Source organism: Anopheles aquasalis, chromosome 2, assembly GCF_943734665.1.
Source record: "Anopheles aquasalis chromosome 2, idAnoAquaMG_Q_19, whole genome shotgun sequence".
NCBI classification, from domain to species: domain Eukaryota; kingdom Metazoa; phylum Arthropoda; class Insecta; order Diptera; family Culicidae; genus Anopheles; species Anopheles aquasalis.
In genome coordinates this window covers 71,663,147-71,685,646 of record NC_064877.1, presented here as the reverse complement: position 1 = coordinate 71,685,646, position 22,500 = coordinate 71,663,147, and the positions used below count along the sequence as shown (strand labels likewise).

The window sequence follows — 22,500 nt, the reverse complement described above, 5'->3', positions numbered from 1 at the left end:
CGTTTGAACGATCGTTTCGATGTTCACCATACGGTTTCGTGCACGTATAGACCCCGCTAACCGGCAACCAATGGAAGTGCTCCCATTGAACCGTCAATCGGGGGCATTGGTAGCTTCTAAATCATTCAGGTAGCTTATGAGAGGAATAGCAAGCTTCTGGTGACAGGACTTTGTTAATTGAAGGTTCATGTTACTGAAAAATCAATTCCATCAATCGTAACAGCGAAACCAATAACCATAGAGGACATGAAACATTTAGATATTGCGAAACATCATTGAAACATATTTTCATTACCAAGATACTGTATAATACAAGACAAACATTGATGATAAAAGTCACTTAAAGGGAACTAACTGCTAACTGATACGCGTTCGTGATTATAAATTAGAACCGCCCTGCCGCAGTTGTCCTTCGTTACGCATCTGCAAAACCCAAGGATGGTTCATAACGTGACGTAGTGTGATCCGAGAGCTGCTGGGAATGCGCAGCAACTGCAATAAGGAAAACAAGATCATTATTATGTTTGCTGAACTGAAAAGCGATCGAATTGTGTTTACCTTCGACACCAGATCAACCGCCCCAGGGCTCATGTACCGCGGATAAGTGATCTCCAGACGCCGGATCTTGTCGTACGTGTTTTGTGTGTTTGGTGACTCGAACGGTGGACTGCCGACCAGGAACTCGTAGCACAGAATACCCAGGCACCACTGATCCACGGAATCGTCGTACATCTTACCATCGACCATCTCCGGGGGCAGATAGTCCAGCGTTCCGCACATCGTCTTGCGCTTGTTCGAGTTTGTGTGCGCGGACCACCCGAAGTCGGCCAGCTTAATGTTGTCGTCATCGGTGAGCAGGATGTTCTCCGGCTTCAGATCGCGATGGATAACGTTGTGCGCATGGCAATAGTTGAGCGCATCGGCCACTTGCGCGATGTACCGTGCCGAGCGAATCTCATCGAACCTGCCTTTCGGGGCCGCCTTCAGGTGCTTGTACAGCTCGCCCTGCGCCGCCAGCTCAAGCGCCAGATAGATCCGCCGGTCGTCATGGAACCAGGTCAACAACCGCAGAATGTGCGGATGTTTCAGGCGCGACTGGATCTCGATCTCGCGCAGCAGCTGCTTCTCCACGTTCCATTTGGTGAGCTGCGACTTGAACATCACCTTCATGGCCACCATGTAGCCAGATTCGCGTTCCCGGGCCAGATAGACGCGTCCGAATTTGCCACGGCCAAGCGGCCGGCCCAGCTCGAAGTCGTTCGTCGACCACTCGTACGGATTCTCGTAGGCCGGGTGCTGCATCATCTGGATGGTTTTCATCAGCACCACCGACTGGCTGGAATCAGCATCGCCCGATTCAAACACGTCCATTTTTCACAAACACAAAAAATCGATTCCTTTTTCGCTAACTGAGCTGCGTGCGCCTTTTCCGTTATTTCGCTTCTGTTTTGTGCGCACACACACACGGTACGCACGCACGCCAACGGTTTTTTAAGCCCATGCAAAACCTAAACCCTTGGAGCAAAACTCGCGCCTCGATTCGAAACGAACGTTCCCCTCAACGATTCCAAATGGGAACCTCGATCAGAGTGCAGTTTGTTGGTCCAGGGCGTGGAATAGAACAAAAATATGAACATTTTCCTCTTTTTACAGCGATTTCACGAGGAAAGAGTGGAACACACATTTTAGTCATCATCATCATCATCATCATCATCGCCCTTAGCGATCGCAGCGCTGTGAGTGATGTGTAAAAGACGCCCGATTGAAGAATTAAGCTACTATAAAGACGAAGAAAGCGAAAAGTATAGCTTCAAACGAAAGTTAACAAAAATTGAACTTCATCCCAATTTCACAAAATTAACTTTTTAGATTTAGCATGTAGATTGCTTTAAGTTTGGCCCAATTTATTCCCGCATCCGCAATTTAATCAACTTAACCGACACAAAACGCCACACAGCTCCGCGGCGTCCCATTTCGTGCCGGAAATATCGCTCAGGCCGATTAAAATGTACATTTCCCCGAATTCACAAACTTCGCGAATGCTTTCGACTAGGAAAGCTGGCATTTAAAATAAAATTAAAAAAACCACCAAATACCATTCCAAACACACCCTGCCCTGCACGCCTTCAACTTCAACCGAATGTCTGTTTGCCAGTGTTACCCAGGTTTTGCGGTTCTCGCCAGATCTTCACGGCTTCACCGCAACGAAAGCCCGCGAGACACCGCACCTAGCGGCTGTTACAACTGTTTTGCATATTAAAACGATTCGGTTGCGCTTCCCTACCGCCCCAGTAGGGGTGTGTGGCTGTCGTGGTTCACAAGATAAGTGACACTTTTACACGCTAAACCGCACTCCAAAGCATTGTCGAAATGTGTGGTTTGGACAGGCAAAAGTGTAGTGGAGTATCTGTGCGATCAAGCACCGCAAACAAACAACCTCCCGGGCTACCACACAATCGGCTGCCAACCGAGAATGCTGGCTGCAACGAACGGTTGCGAGTGCCGGATTGAATGCTGCCAAGTGTGCCAACTGGGGAATATTCAACGAAAACGAGAGAGAAAAAGAAAAAAAGGCCTGCGACCAGCACTCGGAGACACCCGAAATGCTGCTTAAATCCGACGAGAGGGTGTCGGACGAGCGTGCCAGGACTGGAAAAAGTTTTGGCGAAAATCCCATCTCACCACCGGGCGCGCATATAACATGAGGTCGACCACGTGTCGCGTCATGAGCAAAACGCACGGGTTTTCACGCTTTGCACCGTTGTTGTTGGCACCACACGCCACCCGTGAGGTGAATTCACGCCCCGTTGATAATCGTTCAAGGATTTATTCGCTTGTGCTGGCGCAAAGGTATCTTAATTTAACGCAAGCTCCTCGTCCACCGGGAATCAAGAACGCACAGCTGCATGACCTGCGGAGTATTCGCTCTAGCGAGCCGGTTTTCGAATGCTTTTGCTTTGGTTGGGTTGTATTTTTATCATTCTCTGCGGCCAAAGGCAGAGCAACAGGATTTAAACACATCAAACTCATTCGAGTGTGTTGGAGTTTAAGCTAGAATGATGTCATCAATATATCAATTGAGCATTGCGTGATTGCCTCAAGGCAGCCTTATAATTCGTTGGGCAAACAATGAGAAGCTAGCATGAACGCCCGGAGCGGGTCAATAGCCACGGGCCCGTGCCCGTGGGGCATATTTTCGCGATCCGTTTACCGGGCGTTCAAATTAAGCGACAGCACCTGTTGGGGTTTATCTCTTAAGCGGCGTGTTATTATGACAATCATCCATCAGCTGCACTCACTGTCTGTCTGCGACCAGACAGTAGACCACACCGGACGACGGGCAGCTGGTCGCACCACAATGGTGCCGGTGGCTTGGGTAAATAAATTACAAACCATAAGATAGCCCCCCCGGGGGAGCTTTCCTCTTCGCCTTCGCAATAGGCAGTAACAATGTTTATTTAGCCAACAGACCAACTTGACCAGGCCACCGTTGGTTACTGGTGATCACAAGGACACAGGTACGTGGTACGGTGGTACGTGGGCTTCATCCTTGAAGATTCTTCATCGTGCGCTCGCTGCACCTTCCTCTGGGCTCAGCATCCTGCCGCGTTTCCCTCGGTTTCCATTTGAAACAAAACCCAAAGATTCATCCCGGTCGAGGACGAAAGAAAAAACGCTTTCCTCGAAGGCATTTTCCTCCTGCGGACGACAGCACGGTCAACAGAGGCAGAAATTGTCACAACAACAGTTCATTCGTTTCGGTAATTAGACTCTGGCACTCGGCATGGTGGTGATGGCATTCGAAGAAATCCTCCACAGAGACCCAAAAACAAGGATCGCACAATCATCCTTTCAGCATCAGACACGAAGCGGTCCCTGCCCACGGGTTTTCCCTTTTAGTCGAGGGAGCCGCGCAATGATGGAAATCATTTTTCATCGGATTTTTGCATTTTCTCACTGGCCGCCTCAGTGGTCCTAGCGGTCCTATAGCGCTCCGAAACAGACACAATCCCGGGAAACCCCGTAGCGGAGGACAGAGAGAGACATAGAAAGAGAAAGAGCGAGAAAGAGAGGTCAGTAAAAAGGGATGTTTTAAAATTATGTTTCGTTTAATTAAAATTTTACGGCCCTGGCCTCGGTCCCACCGGTGGTTACAGCCCGCGGCCGCCATCGGAATAGACAACCTCCCAAAAAAAGCACCCGCATCCCCTGTCCCCATCGTCGTCGTCGTGGTCGCCGGTTGGTTCGCCCCAAAATGCGGGCAAATCTCATCGCAAATGAGAGAACTGTTGTAGCATATTATTGCTGTTGACGGGCGCCGCGTGCCGACCACGTGGTGTGAAGGATGGGAGTGGTGGAGAGGAATTAAACAAAAACAGCACCAAAAAAAAAGAAAGGAAGAAAACTCCCAACAACCGCCCAACGAATGCCAAAAACGGAAAAAAGGGAAAGAAAGCCTTCGGAATGCCAACGCTGCTGCCAACGGTTAATAGCTGCACGTGGCGTGGCCGGGCCGCCGTCAGGCCGTCACCAATTGTCGTGCGGAAAGGGAGGGAAATCAGAAAAGCTCCACAGACGCAACGTGGGCAAAGGGCAGGGTGATAATTTGTTTTGATAACTGAATTAAAAGTTATATTTAGATTTATTCCAGCCGATATTAAATTATTGCTTTCTTCTCACACTACCGCGGCCCTCGATCCTGGGCCCGTTCGGTTGTCGCGACACGACGCTTTTCGATGCTGGCGAATTCTTTCTCGCTGGTGGAAAACTCTCTCGCTCTCTCTCTTTTTCTCTTTTCCGTCCTTTCTCCCACCAGGATCCATTTATTTCTGTTAATTGGGTGAGGAATTAAATTTCGCCGACACTCCGACACTGGGTGGGCGCGTCATCAGCCGGTAGGCCGATGGGCCACGGCCACTGTTGTTTGCTTTGATCAGTTTGGCGCAAGATATTTGGTCGAGTTTAAAGTTTCTCATGCGTACCACTAGGCCGGGGGACCAGGGGTGTTTTGGAAGCGGAAGCGCCTACCGGAAGCGCTGTGCTGTTAATTCCATTATAATGATCTCAGATATATTGCTTCCGCCAGGCAAAAAACGATCGGCTTTTAACATGCAGCCACATACCAACCCAGCGCATCGCAGCGGTTGGTCGTATACTGCCATTTGTTGGAATCTGTTTATCTAAAGATGGAGAACGGGGCATCCTGGCTTATTAGCTTCGTTATTAAATTAAATTAACTGCTCCTCTGTTGCCGGAGCGTTTTGTCGAGCAATTAGAATGAGAATCCTTGACAATAAAGCGCCACGTGGGGTTTTGCCTGATACTGTAATGGAGATAACGTTTCTGACAGTGCGCACCCGATGGAAAAGGGCGACCGCTTTGTGGTAAACGATAGGAAGCGATTATTGGTTGCAAGTGATTTTAACTCAAGGGAGTTTAGTAAAGACCATCAATAAGATTAAAGGCCTGCTTAAAAAAATGCTATAACGAAGCAACAATGTGCCGTTATGTTATCCGCTAATTATATTATTATTTGTCATTAGTCGTTCGTCATTTAGTACGATTGAATTTTGTCAATCCAACAAAATCATGTTTTAGAAAATGTTAAGATTTTAGCGATTAATTGAAGATTGAGCTAATGAAGTGTTTGAGTTAAAAGTGGAAAAGTTAAAAGATAATTTTAGATGTGAGGCAAACATACACATATACACACTACATTTGAGGAACTTTGGCTTAGTAAATAACAGGGATAAAAATCTGCAAATGCACAGAAAACCCGAAAAAATGAAAATCTTTTCTGTTTAATTAAACTTTTAATACAAACTATTATACAAAAAACAATTATACCATCGCTTAGACCGATTCCGAAAGTCAGAAACAACACGGAATGAGATAACTTCGACAGGGCGGAGCGAAAAAAATGTCAAAACTACCAACGATGACTGCGGTTCTACGATTCTTTTGCCGCAGTATCGGTCCCCCGGGTGCAGCCACATTCGGCATTCAATATGCTAAACGCATCTTACACTTTCGTCAAATCCATTATTCATCAGGATTCCGAAATATGCAGCCCGCAATGTTTACAGTGCCTATGAATGCTTGCTGCTGCTGCTGCTGATGGTGGTGGTGCTGCAACATCGTGGCTTTGATATGCACTTCCTGTTCCACTCTCTGCACACCACGCTGTTGCTTCCTGCGGGTACATTTGCCAGCACAGTCGGTGTCCTATCGCTATTTTCTCCTCCCAGTTCCGTGGGAAGGGGCATTTTTGCGTGAAAAGCGTTGTGCCGTGCAGGTGTTTATTTTTTATGTTTCGCTCAATTTTCCTCCCCCCGCGAACCGGAAACTTGTATTCCAACCGAAAAGCTGCAGATACCTGGCGCCACTCTAACCGAGAACCGGCTATAGAAATGCAGAGACGACCCGATTTTTTTCACTCTGCTTAGCTTCCCGTCTGCAGCTTTAAATTTTAAAAGTTTGCAAATTGGATTTCTCCAACTTTTGCGCAACGCGTGCAAAGAGTGAGCGGCGTGATGTCGTTGCCCAGCGAATAAATTCTCGCAGCAACAAACTCTTTGACAACTGTTTCGTTTAACCAACCTGATATCCTTCTCGAATCTCGATCACTTTGTCTCCCATTAAAGACATCGTCTCCTGTTATCGTCGAGCTCTTCATCGCCCTCACTCGTCGGCTTTACTGTCGGCCGGCCAACCTTGACACAACCTCCCGGGACATTCGATCCCTTTTTTCTATTATTATCGACCCTCAGACCCAGGCCTGGAACAGGCCAGCTAGCGAGCCAGCAACAAGCGCATACGTCTTCTACGGTGACATTTATCGATGGACGGAAGGCTACGTATGCATATTCATGCGACCGACCGGACATTCCTCTCAAAGTCCCCAAAGTACCACGGCGTACGGTGGCATCCAGGACGCAAACACTGTTTTTTTTTTCAAATCCAACCAAACAGCCACTCTGGTGTCCCACGGGTTGCCTTGGCCGTGCCAAAAAGTCGTTAAAGTGTTCACGCCGTTCACTTCACTCTCTCTCTCTCTCTCTCTCTCTCTCTCTCTCTCTCTCTATCTCTTTTTCTTAGAGAAAGAGATGAAAGCCCAAAGCAGGGGGCCAGGGTATGAGTATGTTCTGTGGTGCCCGGTGCCATCTTCGTTACAATCAATGTCCTTGCAGTCCTTCGGTCACTGTGATTCCCACATGCCCCCGGTAAGGTGGTCCTTTGATTGGGAATTACATCGCTCTCTAAAGGACTTGTCAGCTCCGATCTCGAGAAAAAATGGAGCATAAAAGAAAGAGAAGATACGCCTATCGTCTCGTCCCGAGGCTCTAAGGACCTGCTGAGGTTCAAGCGAACGTGGCCAAAGGTCATCCAACGATGTTCGGTTAAATTTATGTTTTTTTTTCTGTCCTTTTCAACTCTTCAGCTAGCTGACCCCTTTAGATTGAGAAAAGGCAAACGTGAAAGTTCGAGCATGGTTTGCGTCAAGCATCCCACTGAATTGGCCAACCTACCCCCGGGCAGAGCATCACCACCCCCTCCAGACCAGATTCGGTTTAATCAGGCCCGGTGACTATCCGCGTGTCGAATTGATGTTAACCATTTTATCACTTACGATAATCGGTGTGTTTTTTGGGAAGCTTCCCAGGAGCACCCCTTTTGGGGTTGGTTTACATCGCTTATTACCTTGGTTTAGCAGGGCAGCGGTAGAGCAAATGGTGAATCTCATTTAATGATTATGAAATGGACGCATTGAAGCCGTAACAGGCCGGTTGCAATGGATTATTCCTCGCCATGGAGCCATGTGCTTTCGTTCTTTTCAGCAAAATATTTTAATTAAACTCGTTGGAAAGGGCTTTCATAAATCTGTACTATGCTCCTGCTTCTCCTTGCCTTAAGTCTTCCTTGCTCTCGGTACACTTGGATGGGCCGCACCGGCACTAAAGACTTCCTCGAGTGGTCTCTTGAACTCTTTACCAACATCATTCATTTTCTTAAAACAACAACGCGCATTCACAGCGCATTGCACATTCGTGCTCATCATCGCTCGCATCGGTCGGTGCAGCCACCAAAAATAATTATCTCCCAACCGGCTACACGGAGCCCGGAGCCACCGTGCCGTGTGCATTCTGTGAACGCAATAAACCACCAGCAGAAGCAAACGAAGATAGCAGCAGCAGAAGCTCCACTCCACAGACCAGCAGCAGCAGCATGTACATCATTTCGCGAAAGAAAGGACTCGCTCTCTCTTTCTCTCGTCCTCTTATGGAACCGTCAATGAGCTGACGATGCTTCCTGCACCTTCTTCTTGTCGGTGCGTTCAAGCGGCCACACTCGGCAAAAGCGGTCCCGGTAAGGAGCGTAGCGTTCGCCTCGAAGATCGTGCTACAAAAAGGCAGCTGAATGCTGCTCACGAAGGGAAAGGAAATGTTTTTCACGCGAGCACACAGGCCCCGGCTTGTGCGCTTCGCCCGGACAATTCACCGTACCGCATACTACCACGTGAGCAGCAGCGTGGCACCCTGTCGATCGTTGGCGTCGGGCCTGTGGCCTTGGTAATGCTTCTTGGTAGTCGCAGCGGACCCCTTGTGCTGTGTGTGCAATCCTGTTATCATCGGCCACAGCACCCACTCTAATGCATTTCACCTTCTTTCAGCTCCTTTCGTGCTACTGGCAAATCGCGTGCACATTTCGTCGCCATCGTCGTCGTCGTCGTCGTCGTCGTCGTCAGCCTTATCGCCGTGGCGTTCGACCCAAGAAGTACTCACTCACAGACACACCCACCCAGCCCGGCCAAGCCGGGGACAAAAACCGAAAAAAGGAAGGCTAAGTAGTACGCCCAAACGTATAGCGCGCGGAGCTGGCGAGCTTCCGTTAGGTACGCGCAATGTTTGTTCAAAAACCATTCCAGGCACCCTGCCAGCCAGCCAACTGGCTCGAAGGACACTCGGAGCAGCGGATTCGCCATTGCATTCGAGTGTATTTGCAGACACTTTTCGATGCACGGCGCTACTCGGTGCTCGTTCGACCGGCTGGTCCTGTTGCTTCCATCGTTCTTGAAGCCTTTTACCACTGCTCTCGCTGAGAGCAAATCATTTGCCCTTTCTTGGGGCTAGCGGGTGTTTGTGTGCACTTTAAGCTTCGCCAAAACACACACAAAGAGCCACGCCGTAAAGCTCACTTGAACGCGTAGTGATGCGACGATGGTGCCAATATGGTGCTAGCTCGTCCGGTCTAAGATCTTGGCGCCTGGAAGAGGATCTTCTGGGCTTCTCCCGGCTAAGCCAAGCCTAGTGTCACCGAGACGCATAAAGGACGATGCGCGGTCGCCTGCACTTTTGACCGATTGTTGACATCCAGCAGCCGTCGAAGCAGAACCGAAGTGACCTGTTTTCTCTTCCAATTACCGATTCGATTGAAGATTGCCGTGATCCGCACGCAGCCGACGATAAAATCGCCTTCTCCGTTCGGTCCGAAGCAGGAACAAAGAGAGTAAGAGCCACAGAGCGTGCAGAGGAATGTGCATTCTGGGCACTCGGGAAGCTCTGTCCACGCCCGCTGACCATCACCATGATGGTGTCAGTATCGGTGATTATTGGACAGATGGGCTGGGCTGACGTACAGGAATGCTGTGTTCCGGAAGAAGTAGGTCGATGGACATTCGACAGTGCGTGTTCTTGTGTGTGCGCCTGGTCAGAAATACGTCAGATAAGGATGATGCCAATGATAACCCTGGTGATGCACACCGATGATGATGATTATGATGATGATGCTGATGGGAATAATAAAGACATCGTCGTAGAGCACAGGATCAAGGAGCTAGCGCCTTGCTGGCCTTCCGTTACGTGCCCCCGGAGGGCTCACATTACACGCTCACTCACTGACAATCGTTTCTTCTTTTTCTTTCTATCTTCCTTTCTCTCTCGGGCAGCCCACATCAACCACATAAGGAAGGTCGCCGGAATCGATCACGTCGGACTGGGTGCCGGTTATGATGGAATTAATTTGTAAGTAATCGGATGTAATCGGGCTGATTTACGGGTGTGGGAGTGGAACTTTTGGGGCGTATACTAGGCCACTCCTGCATGGGATATTCCTGGAATGTTGAATTAGGTGGAAATCCACATTAACATAAATTGAAAGAAGAGATGCTGTCTCTCCTTTCCCGACCGTTGGACACACGGAAGTACTATAATTTGATAATACTGTGCAGGGCTGAGCCGAATAGCTGATTTTCCTTGTAATTCACTTCATAATTTCAAGCGGATTGAGGGATATTTCGGGATTGAAAAGAGATTATCCCGATTCGAACACTCCAGCTAATGAACGGGAATCCATTTACAGGCCCTACCCATCCTACCTATCGTCAGCCTTGATGAAGTGAAGTAAATTTTAATCTACTTTACGTTAACAATGAAAAATGGTAGCAAATTTGATGATTTTCTAACTTGTTTAACCTAAATGCATTACTAGGGGTGCCCCGTACAGCGCCCAGAACTTCCCAGAAGATATCCAAAGAGCCGCGCGAATGAAGCTGACAGAAAGCTTATTAAACACACACTCTGGACATCAAATTTGCTCTCACCCACCCCTTAACGTTAACCCTTTTTTGCTCGTTGCAACGATTTAATGATCCCGCTCTGCCGCATAAAAAATAGAATTTTATCTTCTTCCGCGCCCTGCCAAGGGAAAAGTCTTTTCTTTCCCTGCTCTACCAGTCTGCCAGCCTGCCAGGGCCAAAGAAAAATCACACCATCTTGCCCCTCACTCGCAACGTTTCTCGCGCGCTCCACATTTCAACATAAGAGGCCCATAAATTGGTCCCTGGAACCGGCCGTCCCCGCCGTTGGTGGAGGCCAATCTAGCGAAACCATTGGCACCCGCGCTGCCGTTTAATGACTCTTGGCGAAACTGCCCTCCTTTTTGCCTCCCTAAAATAAAAATATGATTACGACAAAAAAGGGGCCAGGCGTCGCGTACGAGGGCGCGATTTACGACCACACTGTGCACCGTGGTCGGCTCCGCGTTACCTCCCAAAGAGCGTGCCGTAGCCGTTGTTGTGTTGTTAAGAGAATTTCCCGGCAGAAGAAAATGCGAAGAACAATAGGAAGGGACCGATGAAGGAAGAAGGAAACAAAAAATATCGTTTGGGACGACATTCTAACATATACATAAATCTTTTCATCTTTCTCTCTCTCTTCACGCCTCTCTCGCCCTCCTCGGGACAACCACACACAACAAAAAATCACGCTCCAGCACGCCGCGCGACCTGGAGGACGTCGCCAGCTATCCGCGCCTGTTCGCCGAGCTGCTCGGCGACGGGTGGACGGTCGACGAGCTGGAAAAGCTGGCCGGCCGCAATCTGCTGCGCGTGTTCGAGGAGGTGGAAAAGGTTCGCGAAAATCAGCGCCTGTCCGGTGTGCGGCCGTACGAGGACATACCGCCGGCGTTGCGGCCCGACGAGCACCACAACTGTTCGACCAACAGTTAATAGGCCAGCAGCACCGATTCGCCGCGCGATGATCGCTTCATCATCATCATCACAATCATCGGCTGCACCATCGTCGTCGGGACGCACTCGATCGATGGTTTATGATGTTCGTACGCCAGGAAGCGGTAGTAAAGGTAGAAATGGAGGTACGATCCATGCGATTGGGCGCGCATATAAACATATATTTTTCCGGGGAGAGGTTTGGAGTGTAAAACCTCGGGGAACTCTTGCACTCCTTTCCTTCCCTACACCGACGCTGTTTCCGTGTTCCCGTGGAAATGCCTTTTTTACGATCGGAGAGAAGAGAGAAAGAGAGAAATTAAATCATCTCTGTAGCCCCGGGTTTTTGGTGTTGGAAACACCTTACGCCGAGCAGGAGTTTTCGGGAGGACCCCTTTTTTGGATGAAATGCGAAATTATGACCACGCAACGGAGCAGTAATCCAACGCCGGGACAACGAGTGAGCCACGTGAGTTTAAAGTTTCGTAAAATTAAGGTTGCGTCTTCGTTTAAAGAAGACAACAGGATACGGAGGTCGCGGAATGCGAAAAATGTAGCGTTAATACATCACAGCAGTAGCAGCAGGAGAAGGCCAAATCCGGAAGAGGCCATCTTAAACACAGACACAAGCAAAATCAGGTGGTAAAATCACGGAATGTAGGTGGCTTTTGGTCCCGTAATTAAATTCCAACCGCTGGAAGACAGGTGCTAGGCTGCAAATGGCGAGGCGACCTATGGACGCGCGCCGGTAGATTAGAGCGTAGCGTAGTCATAGATGACGGAAATGACGTAGGTTCTCGGGTCTCGGGGAGCGTGACGCGATGGTTATTGAAGGAACCGGACAAGCGAGAAGCGCAGTAAGGGAAAAAGCCAAAACGTTAGAAAAAAAATGCCAAAAAAAGAAGAAAGAAACGTGAATGCGCATTCAGTGGACACATTCCCGTGTCCCCCATTTCCCGCCCCTTGCATACCTTTCCAATTCCGGTTCCGAGGATGCCACGAGAATGCGCCACTCGCGGCTACCGAGCAAACCGTTTGCAGGAGGCATCAGAACATCCAACATGAACCAGCTGGACCCAGACAATAGGACGCACGCACAACGAACATTCGCATTCTGGTCGCCAGCTGCTGACAGTGCTAGAGTTCGGGGAAATACTAATTAAAATACCTGACGCTGATGATTTACTAGTGATTCAAGCAGTGGTAGTGGTAGTTGACCGCATGACCAGCTAATATATGTTGCGCCCACATCCCGGTCCCTTTTTCCGGGGTGCAGTATGATTTTTACTGCAATGTGCAACAGCTTGACGAAAGTAATAACACGGCACCCAAGCGCTCGGCCTCGTGGGGACCATTATATGCGGTGCGGTGTACCTGCTGCAATCAATGCACTGCCACTGCCACTTCCGAGAAACAACATTAATGGAAGACTGACAACAGGCCACGTGCCGTGCCGTGTGAGCGCAGTGGAGATCAACAAAAACCATCCCTTGGTGCACGTTGGTTACCAGGATTGAAACGGCCCGGCTCCGTAAACCGTTGGCGAAACACGCGTTACAATCCTCCCCCCGGGGGGCAAACATGGGTCGAGGATGGAAAATTTCTTTAATTAAAATACAAATGCCCGGCACCAGCCACCAGCTGACCTCTCCCCTTACTCAGCGTTCGCATTTCGGGTTCGAGAGGAAGCTTAGCGCGTCCTAGAACTAGAGCTAGAGGTTTCTGAGTTGCTTGCTCCTGGGTGCCACACGCTGGTCACTTTCATGCTACTCCAAGGACACATAAAAACGTAACGAACTTTTGATCCTTTTTGCCTACACCTCCTCCACGCCACGCCAGAGCGAAGCGTGCAACGAAGGATTACATGAGGGCTGCCAGGGTGTGCGTAAAAAACCGTAAACCGCGTGAACGTGGAACCGGATCGCCGGATGAGCGTTTTGTTTTGCAATCGTGCGGTGTCGCAGAAAGTAACGTGCACCTTCAAGGATATTATGCCTGGAACCTGGGACAGAGGCTGCGGGATTAATATTTCAAACGGAAGGCAGCTTAAAACGGAAACCCCCGGTGATGTCACTGGGTATCGTGGGCCGATCGTGGGAAATTTTTTAATCGGAAAAGTATTGCAACGCAACGGAGCGTAGGAAGGTGGTAATTATGGTTCACGCTTGGAACTGGAAGCTCTCAATTCCCGTTTATTGAAGGCAACCACGCAAGGGGATGGCGCACGAACTGATTCGCTGTTCATAATACATGAACGTCCCATGGTTTCCGTGAGGTGGTGGTTATGTGGGCAAAACTGTTGTTACTTAACCGCTGCAGGAGACTAGAGCATCTCGCATTAGTGCGGCGTCCGCTGGTACTGCTTGTCAGATTGCAACCTTAGATTATCCCCCGGGGGGGCAGGAATTCTTCGAACCAATCCAATCCAAAACCTTTCTCCACTCCGATCAACAGGAACGCTCGAAAGGATTCACATTTGTTGTTTAATCTTAATGAACTTCTGCGCCATACAAAACAGTGTCCCTACATCTAGCAATATCGATCGATTTTTCTTTCTCATTACTCAGCGCAACGTTTGCTCGCACCACGTAGTGCTTGCGCATATGCTACTGCTACGCTCGCCCGATAAATCGATCAATCGATCGACCGCTAGCATTCCATCCCGGGATGCTTCACTAAAGCAGAAAATCTAAAGCAAAGTACAACTCGCACGCTATCTCATCGGTTGGCCGGTCGGCCGGATGCAAACGACAAAGCGATAAATTGTTTTAATTGAAAATAATCGCTGCGCTCTTCAAAATCCGCCCCACCAATCCGGGCACCACTCCCGGGGGCGAGTGTTTTGCTGACGCTTTTATGCTCCAGTCTACCAGCGCACGAGAGTCGCACGAGTTTACAAAATGTTTCGTGCAGCTCACGATCAGCGTCATAGTTATGGGCAGGCATGTTGCGCTTCAATAATCGCAAACTCCATCTATGCGGCCACCGGTCAAATGCACCCCGCGGGGGATTCTTGTTTTCGACCATGGCGCCTCCATCATCTGCAACGCTCCGTGGCTGAACGATGGATGTTGTGCACGAACTACGGCACCATGTATGCTCTCGCTCATGTTTAGCTCCAAATCATTGGTAATCTGATGCGAGCGCACACACGAGCGCACAGTGTATGCCCGGATTTCGCTCATTTGTCGCACCAGTAAGCGAATGATGCTTTCTGTCTTTGATGACCACTCATCCGGCGTGTAATGTACTAATATGACGCACACTCGTGACTCGATTCTCGGAACTCGGAAGCTTTACAGCACCGGGCAACATCAAATGGAAACCAGCATCAGGAGCACTGGCTCCAACTCATTTGAAATCCACCACCACCAGAAATAAAAGCGGGAACAGATAATTAAAAGCAAAGTTTTCCTATTATCACCTTCCGCTAGCATGTGGCGTGGCGTGCGTCATTCTGGCATGTTTTAGCCCGGGTTTTCGCACGCCCGCAACACACACGGCTACGGATGTTGGCCGGTGTGCGTGCGGCGAGCGGGAAAAATTTGCCAACATTTCAATTCCCTGATCCCCACCGACGGTGTGTCGATGATGAACTTTACTGTCGCTGGTTTCGGCGTGGCCATCAAAAGGAAATCTCTCCCTCTAAAAAACACGCGAGCCCAACATAAGTGTGCGTGCGTGCGTGATCCCGTTTTCATCTGCCGTTCAGCGCCACCGTTAAATTGTTTATTAAAACACTTGGGACGAATGAGGGTGCGTGCGTGGGTAGGTGCTTCGGCGTTTTTACGGTTGCCGCATGCCACCTTTTACGCCTGCTGCAGACTGGGCACCATTGTGGCTAAATTGTTCTGACAACTTTATTCATCATTCGGCCATTAAAAAAGGTGTTGAAAAAAGTGGCACAAGACATTTCGGCATCGTTTCACCAGACACAAGTGCCATTTGGATTCGTCAATTCTGACACATCTTCACGCAGACACACCCGCGGCAAACTGCAACATGGCACGGAAATAAACGTGAATAACGGGAAACCGCCCGCCCTAAAAGCTCAGCTGAATGGCTAAATTCGGTTGAACAATGCAATGAAGTATGGTGCCGGGAGCGCTACATGAACAGCGCTACTGAAAAGTGGTCGAATTTTTTGGGGAACACAGGACCCTTTGTCGGTGCGATGTGCTGGATGTGCTTTTCATTCCATTCCGGCCACCGTGCCGGTCCGTGCGGTTCCGCCAGGCTTGTTGCTCAATGCGAGCTTTTCGATAAAAATGTCAACGAACCATGCTAGCGTGTCCTCTGCCCCCCGGGGCACCGTAACCGGCGTCAGTGAAGCGTAAAGAGATTGTCCATGAACCGGTCTAGGCCCACCCCCACCCCGCGGGGGTGCCAGAAATATCTCTTCGTAAACATAACAATTGAGTTAATATTTATGTTTTTCATGGTTAATTTAACGTGAGAAAATCGTCGGTGTAACGGCTAAGCCGCTGCTAGGCCGCGAGGATAGATTCGAGCATCGGGCTCCGATGAAGCGGCCTTTTAGCGGCTAACGATTGGTATTTGTGGGCCACGCCATGTATGTATAAAACCACGCGCGTGTGTGGCAAAGGCCACAACGATCCTCTCCAAGTTCGGAGGCCACCGGTTGGTTGAATATTTTTTTTCCTTTCTCAAAAACATTCCCCAAACTCGTTGAACCCCGTCGATGCCCTTTGGGGACCGGCCAGCTGGCCGTTTGGCAACAGGTTCATCGTTTTCCGAAAGGTGATTTCGAAAAATCTGACCTAATCCCTCGCGCCCCACTCTCTCTCTCTCGTTCTCGTTTTCAATCGATCCAACCCACCTATCGGTCGGACGGACGGTAAATGGAATGTGTTTTCATGGAATGAACGGAGGAATCAAAACTCGTGCTTCGTGGAGAGGGTGGTACTGGATGATCCTTGACCAGCCGGACAAGCGGATAGTAAAAGAGCTGAGGAATAAAGAGGGAGTGCCATCGACCAGCGGGCATCCAACGTAGCAGCGCGGCTTTTGGCTGTCGCGCCACGCTTTTTTCCGCCCCTGTACCGTGATTCGAGAATCGGCCACAGCTTCGGTAAGCTATCCGATTACGAGCCTTTTGAGAATGCAGGCACAGGGAGGCAGCGGAGGCAAATGGCCGCGGTGGTCTGTCGTAGCTGTCAAAATGCCATCATCAAACGGCTCAACAAAAAAACATTTCACATCGCCTTTTCTTTCTCTCGCTCGATGTTGCGTGCAAACCGGGAGCACACGAATTCGGAAGCCGATTCGGCCGATCAGTCACGGCAGTGCCAGAAACAGAGCACCAGTGAACAACCTGTACGAGGAAGAGCTCAGGAAGAGATGATATTTTTAAAGAGCTATTCATGAACGTGCACCTCAACATCGCTGTCACACATTACACGGATCGATATGGATTCCGTAGGCTTTTAACCGCACACTCCAGTGCCAACCAGACCATTGTTCCGGGCCAGTCAGCCAGCCAGCCAGCCAGCCAGCCAACGAGCCGGCTCCAGTACGAACGGTGGGTGTGGTGCGAGCGACAAATTGATTACCAATTTTCCGCACCATCATGAGCCAGCATCAACACACGACGATCAGGGGGAGGGAGTTCGCGGAGAATCCGTGAATGTCGTGTCGCTCCTTCCGAAACCTCCGTTCGTCGAACCTTATTGTAATTCAATCAGGCACGGTACGGCGCACGGATGTCTGCATCCCAGCCAAATTGGTAGACCCGGTTTTCCCGCTTTTTCGTTGGAATGGAATGGCGTTTTCTTTTTTCTTTTTGCTGGTTCTTATTATTTCCTGTCCAGCAACGGGCGCCATGTGCCCGCCTGCCCGCCGCTGGAAAAGCTTTTAGTGACAATGAATCGAGAAGAATATGACCACGGGGGGACTCGTGGGAAGCAATTTATGGAAATATGTGCTCCATTTTCAAGTCACTTTGTCGGTATGATTGCTTTGCGAGCCCGGCGAGGGCCACAAAAGGCAGTGAATGAATAACACATTACATTCATAGCATTTGATTGACCGGACGATAGAGCCACGGCTCTGTGTTTGCAGAGAATCATTGATTGGTGGCCGTTTCTGTTAATTAAAAAAGGAGTTTCGCGAAATGTTAATAATGTTGGCAGATACCGATTATACAGATACAAAAAAATAAGTTAATTAATGATAATGTTATGAGTAAGTTACACAAAAACAGAATAATTAATAGCCGATCAATACCGTGCGCAGTGTCGGACAAAAGTCTCTGAACAGTTATCATTCCAACGAAACATCCTCGGCGGTTTATGTAGTTTTTCGTAATTAATTGGATCCGCCCCCCTCGTTCTCCTCAAGCATACCGGTAATTTATTGGTGCTAATCCTTTCCATTCAATGCTGCACGGTTTCAACAATCCACTTCGGAGCACCGCGGACACGGATATGGAGACGCCTGGTGTTTTTTGAAAAAACCTAAATTTTCCCCGATTCCAACGACCGATAAGTGGCAGCAAAACGAGAATGAGAATCCCATAAATGTAACATCCAGTGGATTGAAATGCATATCCACTTAAAGCTTTTAAGTAAAAAGTATACCTCATCCTTGGCTACGGATAGCGTGGTGTGGATAGCGGATTTCACGAGTTTCCATTCAGTTTCCAGCTTCCAGCTCCGTTCTCGCTGATAACCGACGATCTCTGCTCTGCTAGCGGTAAACGAAACGTGCCAGGGAAACAAAAAGCAACCGAGCCTTCCCCGGTACCGTGAACCACCGCGAATGTGATGCAATAACGAGATCATGCATTCAATTATAGCACCACCCCCCCCCCCCCCCCCCCCCCCCCCGTCTCTCTCTCTCTCTTATGACTGAACTCGGTAAATACATCCCACTGTACGCCGTGTGTGCGCACCATCCGGATCCTTATAACGGATTATCGGTTACCATTGCAACCAATCGACCAATGCTAGGGCCCGCAGGTGAGCGCAAACATATGGAAGTCGGAAAACGGAGCAACATAGAACGCCTGTAGGAGGGTCTCGACTTCACTCTCACTCGGCCGTGGTATGCCCGTCGGCTGATTCGTTCCGGTCGGCTGGTTTCATTTCATTGTGCCCGTGAGCATGACGGGGAAATAAAATTTTAACTTGGCCCAATAACTACCGCGCAATAGCTTGCAGCGCGGGCTGGTTGGCTCGCTGCGGCTGACGAATGGAGAAAAATTATGTTCAATTTGTTGGCTGGATGCTGTTTACGATTCGAATTCGTCTCACCGGGTGGAGGGGGGGGGGGGGAGTACAAGGTCGCCAGGAGAGATCCATCCTTGCGATGGAAGGATAAATCCGGACAGCTTTTACCAAATTAATTATGCGCGCGATTTGGTGGTGCAGTTGCGAGCAGTGAACCCGAAAGGTACGCTGACGAACGTTGTCATTCGATGATGGTCTCCGGGCTGACGTTGGCATCCGGCAATATTGATCTGCGTTTTCGATGTGAGAATTTGAAAAGCGTTCCGTTTTGTGGACGAAATGCAATTGCACGATACTACGGCTTGGTTGTGATGGTTGAATGCCACGGATTTATGTTCTGATAATTTATACTCAATTCATTCGAGTTGAGTTTTGCAATAAACTTTGCTACAACAACCGATACCGAGGTGAAGTTAAAAGTGCAAATCAGGATAGTTGTTTATTTCCAATTTGCAACCATTCCACGTGGCATTTGCAGCTCTGTAATTGTGTGCTAGTATCTGATTTTTGTCTGCTTTGTGCTGCTGGTTGGTTGGCTGGTTGGTGCGGTCCAATCATTACCTAATTGACTCTTTGCCCACGATAGTTCACGACTGGCATTTCCGATGCAGTTCAAATTTTCAACTAATCAGATAATGAACCATAATTAGCAATTGGGGCGCAGTATGATGCCATGCCAATATTCGCAGTCAGGCATCAAGCCAATCCAATCCATCAGCATTGGCGGGCCAATTGGTCTCGTTGCATTACGCTCCACTGCCTCCTGCTGCCACGGGACTGCTCGCGTATCGACACAGACACATATAGGACCAATTAATTGTAATTTTTACGAAACTACCTATATAACTAAAATATACATGAAAAACTAGCGAAACGAAGCAGTACGCTGTGTGTGAGCGAGTGCGCGCGAGCGCGGGCGCGATCTCGCTCATGGTTCGTTTATTAATGTCGAGAGTTTGATGTTTAATTACTGCAGGGAAGCGGCGCCGGTTCGTTTGCGTAGTGAAATAGTGAAAGAGCGAAAGCGTCACTTCGGCAACCGTACACACCCAAATTAAACGTTTTTTTTTTCAAAGAGCTGCACAAAAAAGCGAAGCACCGAACGCCTCGACCTCGAAGTGAGTAGAGTTTGTGAAAAAGCTAGCCCGAGGTCGAAAGAGGTAAAAGCTAATAGGCGGGAACGTAAAAGAAATGAAGAAAAAAAAACTGTACATTGAACACATATCAGCATCTATCGGTTCGGTGCAAACACACATACGCACACATACACACCAAGTGTGGTACCAGCGAATGGTCACCAAACGCACCGAAACGTTGCGGAAACCGAAACGAGAAAATTAAACAAATATACAAGCGGTACAGAGCATGGGTTCTTCATGGGAAAATCGGGAAAAAGTAAGGACAGAAAGGTGAAACACGTACAAAATGACCCAAAACTGTGTATTATAAATAGAAACGAAGAGCCACACGAAATGACAACCCCTCCAACAAACGTGGACATCGGGGCTATTTCACGGGTAACGGGAAAGCACAAAAAGCAGAACGCCGGTGTCATTGATGGAGGCGCATGGAAGAGGTGGCTGGTGAAAAAAAAACCGGCGTACACACCACGGAATGCATGCCAACATCGCACCTCACCCCCGCCCCGGATAAGGGATTGAAAATGCTCACCCATTAAAAAGGCGGCTAATAATCGTTCACGCATTACCGGCCGATGGAAAAAGTGCAAACCACCCAGCGCAGGACGAATACTGGGTTGAATGAAATTTAATGAATCGTGTTTGTGAAACACACCGACACCTTCTCTTTCAACCCCTTCTCACCCCCTCAACTGGGAGCGAAAGGGAAGTGCAAGAGGGTGAGTGTTAATTTAACTCCACAGTTAGGTCGGTTGAACGCGCCTGGTATGAATGACGTGAAAGGATGTGATGCTGCTGGTGCGTTATCGGACGCGTGCGAGAGAATGTGTCTGTGTGGGAGGATATTTTGAATTTTTATCAACGCCTTTACCGCGCATTCCGCAATATCGCACTCCGGTTAATGTCATTTAATTCTGTCGCCATTTTCCCTTTTTTGTGGTGGATCCGTTAGACCACTGCCTCGCTGCTCCTGTTTTTTTTTGCATTGGCATCCCGTGTGCCAGCTCGGTCACCATGTAGCTACATCCCCGGGACACGTGTGCCATTATTGAAATGCGAAATGTGTCATCCTGGCGGTGGGACGGGCTAGGGATCGGGTTTCATGGTTTCTCTACCCTCCTCACCGGCACGTTCCGTACGGGTGCGTTTTTACAAGCTTATCGGTAGGCTTACCGGCGGATAATCAAGCAACCTAGGTATGGGCGTTAATTTCCTCTAGCTTGGCCGCGGATCGTGCCCGGGTGCAGCTCTCGATAAATTACCCTTGTGAAACGCCGGGGGATAAAGACTACCTTATGTTGCCGCGTGAGCGCCGCTTTTGTTCCCGATTGTTTCGGCTCAATTTCATTAGCTTAATCGACCGCGACGATGATACGCTTCGTGGCCAAACCAACCGACCAATCACAGCACACAGCCATACAGACACAAAAAAGGGATGCAGCATAAAAAATAGATAAAAATTTAGAATAAAAGCGGATGGTAAAAAATAGGAGCCGGAAGTGAAATAAAGTGTGTGGTGAGGACGCGAGTGGCGTAATTATGAGGCTACAATTTACTGCCCGATTAGATCAATGGCTAGTGTTGTTTTGTATTACTTCATTCCGGTCCCGGTTTCTGGTGCTTTGGTTTGGCAGTGGTCTCAATGGTGGCCCTCTACGGGACTGGGTGCGCTGTAGAGGAGCAGCGTATCACAATAACCGCATAATCGAGTGCTGCAATCGTGTAGGATGAATCGCATTGGTTAGGCAAATTGTTTTCCCCATTATTTGCTTGTTCGTTGTGGATTGGAGAATGATTCGATATGAAGAATGATTGATTCGGTGAGGAAATCGCGAACGTTGAAAGACATTTTAGGGCACTCTCTCGTCGCGCGGGAGCACCAAACTAATGTTTATCGTCGCTTAGTTAGACCAATTAAAGGAGGTGAATATCGTCGAATGCGAGCGGATTCGAGGGAAACTGTTAGCCTGTAATAAAGTACTACGTGATGTTGACTGTTCTGCATGGTGGAGGAGTCGAGGGGTTAGTTTTCAAATGATTTCCAAAATACATACATATATTTCCTCAGTATTTACGAGCAGCGCAGAACGGGAAAAGGGAAAGAGACCTAAGCTCGTACGGGAGCGCTAAGACAGTGCGTTTCGAGACAGTTTCGATGGAAAAGTAATATGATATATATATAGACAATTCAATAATTTTTATGTCATATTTAGGACGAAATAAAAGGTAACGTCATTGAACTTTTACCGAGCACAAATGATTCCATTAACATCCGAAATTCCACCAACAAGAAAGGTTACTTTGTACAGGCATTTGATTAAAACAGAGAGAGTTTATTAAGTAAAGTAATACATGTTCTTAGCCACCCCTAAGCCGTCCACTTGAGACAACGAGTATCCTGATGAGTTCCTAAACACCGAACGCAACAGTAGCGGGTGCCGCAAGCGGTGCACGTGTAGCTGGAAGGAAATCCACAAACCGCACAAAAGTGTCGCTCCGGTAGGCGAGAGGGAGGTGCCGCAGCACTGAAATAGTTTGGTGGATCGGGTCGCTGTAGCTTGTCCTCCTCGAGCAGCTGCGGGAACGTTTTCCGGTACTTTGCCCT

The 22,500-nt window shown here is 48.9% G+C and overlaps 3 protein-coding genes across 3 annotated transcripts in view; 1 reads left to right on the top strand and 2 right to left on the bottom strand.

The window, feature by feature from the left end:
• The window catches only part of LOC126576971 (uncharacterized), a 44,547-nt gene extending 32,704 nt beyond the window's left edge, over positions 1–11,843 (top strand). Inside the window, exons 10-11 of the mRNA XM_050238314.1 lie at positions 9,947–10,022; positions 11,272–11,843. Coding sequence (XP_050094271.1) covers positions 9,947–10,022; positions 11,272–11,506 — 311 coding nt within the window. The 3' untranslated portion in view covers positions 11,507–11,843. The remainder of the gene's footprint in view (positions 1–9,946; positions 10,023–11,271) is intronic.
• LOC126580801 (aurora kinase B) lies at positions 261–1,425 on the bottom strand. The gene is made up of 2 exons (XM_050244065.1): positions 559–1,425; positions 261–492 (listed from the first exon to the last, which is right to left on the bottom strand). Exons 1-2 carry the CDS (start codon positions 1,369–1,371, stop codon positions 379–381), a joined length of 927 nt encoding a protein of 308 aa, XP_050100022.1. The 5' UTR covers positions 1,372–1,425; the 3' UTR covers positions 261–378.
• Positions 11,844–22,207: 10,364 nt separating the features above from the next.
• The window catches only part of LOC126581135 (zinc finger HIT domain-containing protein 1), a 530-nt gene continuing 237 nt past the window's right edge, over positions 22,208–22,500 (bottom strand). The window contains exon 1 of the mRNA XM_050244611.1: positions 22,208–22,500. This exon is cut by the window's right edge and continues 237 nt beyond it. Within this exon, the coding sequence (XP_050100568.1) occupies positions 22,264–22,500 (237 nt within the window). The 3' untranslated portion in view covers positions 22,208–22,263.

Bases quoted from the DNA above. Each gene is read 5' to 3' on its own strand.
- LOC126580801 (XM_050244065.1), bottom strand. From the start codon at position 1,371: ATGGACGTGTTTGAATCGGGCGATGCTGATTCCAGCCAGTCGGTGGTG. The intron at 493-558 runs GTAAACACAATT...TCCTTATTGCAG, and splicing joins CGGTTGATCTGGTGTCGAAG to TTGCTGCGCATTCCCAGCAG.